This window comes from Ipomoea triloba, chromosome 2 (genome assembly GCF_003576645.1).
Source record: "Ipomoea triloba cultivar NCNSP0323 chromosome 2, ASM357664v1".
Classification (NCBI taxonomy): domain Eukaryota; kingdom Viridiplantae; phylum Streptophyta; class Magnoliopsida; order Solanales; family Convolvulaceae; genus Ipomoea; species Ipomoea triloba.
In genome coordinates, this window is record NC_044917.1 from 14,151,151 (window position 1) to 14,161,275 (window position 10,125).

Genomic DNA, 10,125 nt, shown 5'->3' on the forward strand with positions numbered 1-10,125 from the left:
TATATATATATATATATATATATATATATATATATATATATATAGAGGGATGAGTATCCAAAAAATATATATAGGGATGAGTTATAGTGCGGAGATAGTTTCCCATACGATTGTGTCGTTAACCCAAAATCACGCACATTGAGCATTAAAATGACACACCTTAAATATACAAATCACGCACATTAAGCACACAAACAAAACACTTTAAGAATACAAACCACGCATCTTAAACATTAAAATGACGCACTTTAAGTACACAAACCACGCATCTTAAGCATACAAATCACGCACCTTAAGAAGGAAAATCATGCACCTTAAGTTCCAAGTTGACGCACCTTAAATTTGAACAACTCACATTAAGCATACAATGTACGCACCTTAAGCACAAAAACCATGCACCTTAAGAAGGAAAACCACTCACCTTAAATTTGACCTAAGGGTCCGTTTGGAAAGCAGGAAAATGACTTCTGGAAAATATTTTCTGAAAAATGAGTCATTTTCCGGAAAACAGTTTCATTTCCAGTGTTTGGATGTATTATGGAAAACTGTCTTTGTGTGTTTGGTTCATTTTCTGGAAAATGGATACAATTGTATAATTAAACATTGTAATTGTTTTATTTAAAATATAAAAATTATAATAGTTATTAAAATAATGGTATTTAATAAAAAATAGATTTTATAAAAAAAATTAAAAATTAAAAAGATTAATTTTTTTTAAATGTAGCAAAGGTTTTCGGCGGTTTTCCCACCTTCTTAGCCCATGACCATGGGTGATATGGCTTGGTTTTGATCGAAAACATGCGAAACAGCTATTCTGGCGATTCCGTAAAATGACTTACGGAAAAAAATTCTGTCATTTTCCAGAAAATTGAACTGATTTTCCTTAGTCAACGGAAAACATTTTCCGTTGACCACATTTTCCTGACATTGCCAAACACAAAAAACTCGAAAAACATTTTCCAGAAGTCATTTTACAGGTTACCAAACACACCCTAAATTCAAAACTTACCAAATTGCCACCGTATTTTTTTTTTTAAATTTTGTTAATCATGGATGTTGATTTAAGTAAGATCAATGACTCAGATTAAACCTCACAATCGCACGAAAGCTGAATTATATATATATATATATATATATATATATATATATATATATATATATATATATATAAAACTTTGGCTTTAGATTATATAATATATTTGTGTTTCCTAAATTTCTAATAAACCTTCTAGTGATTTTATATACAGATACTTCTTTGAATAATACAATACACAATTTCTATTTTTCCTCATAATTTCACCTGACACAATACTATTTAATTAGATTCTTTAGTGACGGTGTTATATAAGATGGTAATAATAGTCGGATCTAATAAAAATAGGTCATAATAAAATTGCAAATATAATAAAATACCAATTTTGATCCACGACTATTAGTAAAATGACAATTTTGATCCACATGTTTAATTCCTACCAATTTTGGTCCCACGACTATTATTTTAGTACCAATTTTCGTCCACGACTATTGTTTTAGTGCCAAAATTCATCGCGCCGGTCACCCATCCGTTTAAAACGTGTAAAAATCTAAAATTGTTAATGGTATTTTCATCATTTTCAACTTAATATCCCAATTTGAGCTTAAATAAATAGATTTAAGTCCTAAGATTGATCAAAATTCGCGGTAAAATGAGGAGGAAACTGCGAATTTTGATCGATCTTAGGACTTAAATCCATTTATTCATGCTCAAATTGGAATATTAAGTTGAAAATGACGAAAATACCCTTAACAATTTTAGATTTTTGCACGTTTTAAACGGATGGATGATCGGCGCGATGAATTTTGGCACTAAAACAATAGTCGTGGATAAAATTGGTACTGAGTTTATTACCGAAATGGTCCATCGACTATTGCGAAATTACTAATTTGGTTCTCAACAATTTTTCGTGCCTAATTAAGTCCTTCGACTTTGAAAAATTTAACCAATTTGGTCTTCCGTTTATTTTGCCGTTAAACATCCGTTAAATCGGGACCAAATTGGTAATTTTGCTATAGTCAAGGGATAATTTCAGTGAAAATTAATTACCAATTTGGTCCCTTGACTATAGCAAAATTACCAATTTGATCCTGATTTAACGGATGTTTAACGACAAAATAAACGGAGGACCAAATTGGTTAAATTTTTCAAAGTCGAAGGACTTAATTGGGCACAAAAAATTGTTGAGGGCCAAATTGGTAATTTCGCAATAGTCGAGGGGCCATTTTGGAAATAAACTCAGTTGGTACTAAAACAATAGTCGTGGGACCAAAATTGATAGAAATTAAACATGTGGATCAAATTTGTCATTTTGCTAATAGTCGTGGGACTAAAATTGGTATTTGCTCTTTTAAACCTTGTACATAATACTTTATATAATAAAACGTAGCACTTTGTAGAAAAATTGTTATATACAATTTGAAAAAAATAAAGTAATGACATAACATAATTATAGATATAATCAATATTTAAAACCTTATATATAATACTTTATAGCAAAATTAATATATTGTTTGAACAAAATAATATTATTAAACCCACATACTATAAGATCCAAATTCCACTAACGCAATCATATTAAGGATTAAGACTTGTAAGACGGTCTCACAACAAAATTTATAATTTGATCCAAAAACAATTTGTTTGCACATCCACACCTAGAGAACTCATTAAAATCTCACAACTTGAGAATTTGTAATATTTATAAAATTGACCATATTCTTTTTGTCATTATTTTTCAACAACTATCAACTATTGATATATTCAAATGGATGGATTAAATAAGTCCTCACTTTTTAAATGGAAATATGGTCTTACATGAACTCTTCCCCATAGCATTAGTATTGCACATGATAAGACATGACTAATCTAGTTAAAATTCATTGAAATCTCGCGACTCAAGTTCTTTTAAAAATACCCTACCATCCTATTATATAGAGTTAATTTCAGCAATGGTCCTCCGACTACGTTTATTTTCCAAAATTAGTCCCCGACTTTTAATTTGGACAATTTAGGTCCATTGACTTTCAAATTCTTTCCAATGTTGGTTCTTTCGTCAAATTTTGGTTAAGTTGAGGTCAAATGAAGGGGTAAAGTTGTCCGTTCACATGTTTAGTGTATTATTACTCGTATTCCTCTTGTCCTATACGTTGTATATATGAATATAATCTCAGTCGAAGTCACTTCGACTGAGATTAATGGCGGCTTCGATTGAGACTTCGACTGAGATTATAATTATATATACAGCGTATAGGACAGGAGAAAGACGAGTAATAATACACTAAACATGTGAACAAACAATTTTACCCATTCATTTGACCTCAACTTAACCAAAATTTGACGAAAGGACCAACATTGGAAATAATTTGAAAGTCAATGAACATAAATTATCCAAATTAAAAGTCGGGGACTAATTTTGAAAAATCAACATAGTCGGAGGACCATTGCTGGAATTAAATCTATTATATATGTTTAGTTCAATTGACAAGGTTTGACCGAAGTTATTTTGAATAAAATTCTTTATAACATTAAATTTAATATTAATATATAAAATTTATTTATTTAGAAACTACATTAAATGTATTATAAAATACAAAAATTTAGATTTAAAAATAATAAAAAATTAATAAAGAAATAAGTAAAAAAGAAAGAATTAATTTAACTAATAAATAATAAATAAGACGGGTAAAATAAGGTCAAGTGAAGATATTTTAAGCTATGGCAAAAATAAAATGTAAAATAATTTTATACAGGACACGGTAAAACTGTGGAGCATCCCGCAGGGGATAATAACACCCAACTAACGGGCATGGTTAAGAAGGCAAACACCGCACCACATCAGTGCTAACCCCCCAACCCACACGCTGTTCTTATCTTTTTAATTTTTTTTTTCTCTCAATTTTCTTCTTCTTCTTCTTCTTCTTCTTCTAATCTTCGCTGTCGTTTTCTACTCTTGTCGCCGGCCGCCGACGTTTCAGATTCCGGTTATTCTCCCGTCTTTTCGCCGGAAAATCTGCCAGATCTCCTCGACATTCGTTGCCAATCTCTCCCGCTCTATTTCTGAGACAGCACAACATTTCGGTTGGGGTTTCGCTTCCCTGATCGCTGACCGATGGAAGCTTTCTGATGAATCTGTTGCAATGCTTGAATAAAGTTAGCGCCTTCACTCCACGTCTGGGAAGAATATTCGTTTTCTGGTGTTTTTCTTCGAGTTCTGTCAACACGTTTGAAGAGAGGAGAAGGATTCTTTATTTCTTTTCAGGATTCGTTTTGGTCAGATTTAAAATTTTCGAATCTGAACGAAATTTCGTATAATAAGCTGGGAGTAGAAATTAATTTTTTTGCAGTTAATTTTTGAATCAATTTTGGAAATTCTTGGATCCCACATTATTCTTCTAGAACACGCAGTTTCGTTGTGCGTTTGAGGTGAGATTTTGAGGAATAAAATATAGGAAACTAAAGTGAGGAGAGGAGGTTGAATGTATGGGGGGATATGTGCAGAGGAGAGGGAGAGGAGAGTGAAGTAGGGAAGCAGCGAGAGAGGAGGAAGTGGGTGATAGGGGCAATGGGGATGAAGACGGCGAGCAAGTTCGGGGATAGTCGGGTGGAGAAGCTAAAGAGTTCGGTGATTTCGCGGTCGAGAATGAAGCTGTGGATGATAAGGGCGACCACGTCCGTGCTATTGTGGACTTGCTTGGTTCAGTTGACGACATTGGGGGAGACTTGGGGGCCAAGGGTTTTGAAGGGCTGGCCTTCCTGTTTCTCTCAGGACTCCGCTTCGGCAATGCATCTCAGTGCGCTTCGAGATGTCCCTGCTAGAGTTCTTCCGCCCAAGAGTGAGTAGATTATCTGCTGCTTTTTTTATATTCCTGCTTTGGTGACTTGATTTTCGTTAATCTCTGTGCGATCTGATGGTTTACAGTTCCTGTTTTGATCCAAGAGGTCGAGGAATTAAAGACTACTGCTGAGAGGATTGTTAGCTAGAAGTGATATTCTACTAGATATAGGTGTCTGTGACTGTTGATTATAGATGAGAAACCTTGTAACACATGTAGTTGAGACAATTGAAGACCATTCTGCATGAGATAGTTGTTCTAATTCTATTCCAAAAACTGGGACTTTCTTCTTACTTTTTCTCATCTTTCTAATGTTTTCTCAAGTTGTTCAGCTATATTATATTAGCCCTCTGCTTGTATCCCTTCAAACTGATTTGTATTTCCTTTTGAATTGATCAACTTGCAAGACTGATGTTTGATGTGATTATTTCTCATCTCAATCCAGGGCTTTATAAGAACAATGGCTACCTGATGGTTTCTTGTAATGGAGGCCTCAATCAAATGAGGGCAGCGGTATGTAGTTTATTTCACGTTTGTTCATTATAGCCGTGTGCTGCTTGATCAGTGGTGAATTTGACGTTTCAACTGTATTTTGTTCTCTTTTTCTTCTGAGGTTGCAGATATGTGATATGGTTGCTATTGCAAGATATTTGAATGTTACTCTCATAGTTCCCGAGCTTGATAAGACCTCTTTCTGGGCTGATCCAAGGTGTGTTAATTATCTATCTAAAACTTCAAAGTTTCCAGGTCCATAATTCTCTTAAGTCTTATCCCCTCTCCTCCTGCCCCCTTCCAAGAAAAATCCCTTCCGTTCCCTTCTTTATTTTGCTGAAATTTTACTCATTGCTAAACATGCAGTGAGTTTCAAGACATATTTGATGTTGATCATTTCATCACATCCTTGAGAGATGAGGTCCGGATATTGAAAGAGCTACCTCCAAGGCTCAAGAGGAGAGTGGAGCTAGGAATAATCTATACCATGCCACCTATTAGCTGGTCTGATATTTCTTATTATCAAAATCAGGTTGATCTTTTGATGGCTTCTTCCTCTTAATTATCGTGTCCTACCTTCCTTTCACCCTAACAATATATTTCTGATAGCAGATTCTTCCTTTGGTACGGAAATACAAAGTGGTCCACTTGAATAGAACTGATTCTCGTCTTGCAAATAACGGTCAGCCCATGGAAATCCAGAAGCTGCGTTGCCGAGTAAATTTTAGTGCCCTGAAATTCACACCTCAGATTGAGGAGTTGGGCAGGAAGGTTATCAGTCTTCTAAGGAATAAGGGTCCTTTCATCGTACTCCATCTCAGATATGAAATGGACATGTTGGCTTTCTCTGGTTGCACACAGGGATGCAACAAGGAGGAGGCTGAAGAGTTGACAAGAATGAGGTAAACTCTTTTCCTTCCTCATGTATTCCATTATACTAGGCCTTGGTGTTGGTGTGTTCAAATTTTTTTACCAACTCTCAATGGTCACGTTAGGTATGCTTATCCATGGTGGAAGGAGAAAATCATCAATTCAGATTTGAAAAGGAAAGATGGTTTATGCCCTTTGACTCCTGAGGAAACTGCTCTTGCTTTAAGGGCATTAGACATTGATTCTAATTTCCAGGTCTACATTGCTGCTGGAGAAATATATGGTGGAGAAAGAAGAATGGCTAGTCTCATTGGATCTTATCCAAATGTGGTTAGTGGAGATAGTGGAATTCAACTATATACAGTAGCTTTTAATCAACTGGACTTCAGATTTGATTTACCTTATGCTTGGTGGTTGTTTTACACAGGTTAGAAAGGAGACACTGTTGGAGCCTTCTGATCTTAGATTCTTTCAAAATCACTCATCCCAGATGGCAGCACTGGATTATCTTGTTTCATTGGAGAGTGATATTTTTATTCCTACATATGACGGAAACATGGCTAAAGTTGTTGAAGGACACCGCAGGTACTTTTGCCCAACAATATTGTTTTTCATTTTGGTAAAAGGGTAATTTTTTAATCTCTAGAGCAAACAAAAATGCTTAGTTTTGCTCTGCTAAAATGAAGAATGCAGCAATCATTTCATCTGAGGCTGCTGAGTTTTGATCTCGTATTGAACTTGTTATAAGTTTTGTCTGAGATTTTAATCAAAATTTTGTTGCCAGACATCTTGGATACAGGAAGACAATCCTTCTGGACAGAAAGGTTCTGGTTGAGTTGATAGACCGGTACGATGCAGGGTCATTTACATGGCATGAGTTCTCTAATGCTGTAAAGGAAGCTCACGCTGATCGCATGGGAAACCCGACCCAGAGGTTGGTTATCCCAGACAGACCGAAAGAAGAGGACTATTTCTACGCCAACCCATGGGAGTGTTTGGAGGCATCATCGAACGAGGATGTACCAGCAAGAACTAGTATTTAAGTCCGATAGCGCTTGGTGGGTTGCGCAATGTATACACACACTACCTACCACTCACTGCTGTTGTGCAACGGGTTTAGACACACGATTAGGTCTCTGGGAAAGCAGGACGAGGAGGCCACCACGGTTGTAGTCCAGTCCGGTGTGGGAGAGACGACGCACTTCAATTGTCCTGAAGCGACCTCCCTGGCGGCCGGCAGGCGGAGTATATTTTATTTTAATAAATCCAAAAAAAATTCAATGTATAGAAGCCGCCCTGCCATTGCAGGGGGGGCTATATCGACTGAACTCAACGGCTGTGTACACAGAGGGATGAAAAATATAGATTTGTTTCATTGGAACTACGCACATCCCCACCCACTTAAAATTCTGCGTTTTTCGATTTCAAATCCTCCCATACAAATCTATGTATATATTCCATAGAATTCCGTGTTTGTTGGTTTGCTGTTGCTCCTTTTAACTAAAGATGAAATTTCACTTTTAGTAATCGACTATTAGTAATCGACTATTATAGTATTTGTCATATTATATTCGTGATTTTCATTTGATTGTCGACTATTATAGTATTTGTCATATTATATTCGTGATTTTCATTTGATTGTCAAATTTTTTAGTGCACATTTCTGATCAAGAATCCTCTCTTATTTTACCTGATTCTAATGTGTTCAAAATGAGTTATGACGGAGAACTAATGGTGACAATCAAATAAAAGTCAGTGATGTAATATGACAAAATTAAAAGAATAAGACTAAATGTGGCGATGCCACAAGTACTTGGTCAAAGTGAATGTAATACGACAAAATGACAAAATTAAAAGAATAGAACTAAATGCCACAATAGTCGAGTATTAAAAGCGAAAATTGTTGTAAACTAAATTATGGAAAAAAAGGAAAGATAGGGCCAAATTCATTCACGATTATTGAGAGAGACTATTGATTGGCAATTGTAAAATAAAATTTGCCAAGTTGACAAATTTTAAAATCGCTATTTTATGTTAAATATAAGGATGAAAACACTATTTTCTCTATATAATAATCTAGAAATGCTATTTTCGTTTACTTATTTGTACCAAATATACAATAAATTAGTTGATCTCGTCTCAAATCATAGATGACATTTACTTGTGCAATTACAAATATACTCCGTAATACATAACCTCGAAAGGGGTGACCAAATGGAGGGAGCGTAATTCTCGTACCGAAGTCATGAGTTCGATTCTTTTTAATACTCTCTTGGTTGAGCATGTCGCACAAGGCTTTTTTAGTGCAGTTCATCTCCCTTATAAAATTTATAAACTATTACACAAGAGTAAGATTTATTTAATGCATACCCTTAAGTAGTAATTGCGTTCCTCGTCACCCATATATATATATATATATATATATAATACAAAATGCTAACAAATTAATGTAAGATATTAGAATTTAGAAATGGTATAATTAAATACTTTGGTACACACAAATTGACTCCAACTAGAAAAAAAAATTAATAATTAATAACGACTATAATTGAATAAGATACCAAATTATTAAAAAGTAGGTAGATGACCTAAGCTCTTGTCATGGCCCATGGGTCAAATTTTTGTTATATTTGCCAAATGACTTGACCAATTAGCATTTTGTATTCAAAGCCACTTGGGTTGTGGTGCATGTTTATCTTAATTATATTAATAATAAATTTATTGAACAAAACCAACTTAAAGGAATCATATTCATTCCATAGTGTTAATGCTTTTTGTTAGGTGAGGTGGGATTGTCGTGGCACTTTTAATTTAATTTATTTTTGTTTATGAAAATGATATGCTAATGTATTCATTTAGGCAAATTTTATTCTATACAATGCTCAATTGCATGTAGCAACATAGATAATAAAGTAAAACCACGCTGTATCATTTTAATTACATTTCAATTTCATTTGACAATATATATTACCGTTTGAACAATTTAAATTTTATTTTCTACATACTAATTTTATTATAGTAACGCTGAAGTATCATTTTAATTATACTTTAGGTTCATTTGAAAATATATGTTATTACATGAACTCCGTTTTTTAGTTTCATTTTTCACACAAACTAGTTTCATTATAAGAAAGTTGAAATATTATTTTAATTACACTTCAGGTTTATTTGACAATATGTAATTGTATGTGCTATGCTTTTTAGTTTCATTTTCCATATACACTAGTTTCATTATAGTTACGCTAAAGTATCATTTTAATTACACTTCAAGTTCATTTGACAATATACGTTATTGCATGAGACTTATTTTATTTTTAGTTTTATTTTTCATAGTTGCTAGTTTCATTATAGCAAGTAGCAACACTAAAGTATTATTTTAATTATACTACAGTTTCAGTTGACAATATACATATCTATAATGTGATATATGCCATTGGTTTATGATAAAGATAAAAAAAGGCACCGTATTGGACAATGCTCCATATAGCGTTGTGTAGACCTTGGCCACCGTATAACAATTAACAACTAATTCATCTATGTGCCATGCAATTGTGTGTGCGCGCGCGCGTGTGTATGTGTGTGTCTATATATATATATATATATATATATATATATATATATATATATATATAATTATGATTATATGATAATAAGTCATTTCATAAAAAATGTGAGTTTATATTATCCATTCATTTGAAATGATACGACCGACAAGGTTGAAAAATTTTAAAAATTAAATGTGGTGATATTTTTGCAAATATTGTAAACTTTTATTATGCAATGCATTTGCAGATAACTAAGAGTGCGCTAAAGGTCTATAAAGAGTGCATTTAAGTTTGTTTGCATTGTAAGGTGCATTGATATGTTATAATGCAACAAACTTGAGTGCACTAT

General features: G+C 33.7%; 1 protein-coding gene across 1 annotated transcript; it reads left to right on the forward strand.

Moving 5' to 3' along the window:
- Positions 1 to 3,894: 3,894 nt before the first annotated feature.
- On the forward strand, positions 3,895 to 7,758 carry LOC116010395 (rhamnogalacturonan I rhamnosyltransferase 1-like). The gene is made up of 8 exons (XM_031249783.1): positions 3,895 to 4,869; positions 5,315 to 5,382; positions 5,490 to 5,578; positions 5,728 to 5,893; positions 5,974 to 6,263; positions 6,357 to 6,561; positions 6,659 to 6,816; positions 7,016 to 7,758. The coding sequence occupies exons 1-8, from the start codon at positions 4,527 to 4,529 to the stop codon at positions 7,272 to 7,274; spliced, it is 1,578 nt and encodes a 525-aa protein (XP_031105643.1). The 5' UTR covers positions 3,895 to 4,526; the 3' UTR covers positions 7,275 to 7,758.
- Positions 7,759 to 10,125: the final 2,367 nt, after the last annotated feature.

Bases quoted from the DNA above. Each gene is read 5' to 3' on its own strand.
- LOC116010395 (XM_031249783.1), top strand. From the start codon at position 4,527: ATGTGCAGAGGAGAGGGAGAGGAGAGTGAAGTAGGGAAGCAGCGAGAG. The intron at 4,870-5,314 runs GTGAGTAGATTA...ATCTCAATCCAG, and splicing joins TAGAGTTCTTCCGCCCAAGA to GGCTTTATAAGAACAATGGC. The intron at 5,894-5,973 runs GTTGATCTTTTG...TTCTGATAGCAG, and splicing joins TTTCTTATTATCAAAATCAG to ATTCTTCCTTTGGTACGGAA.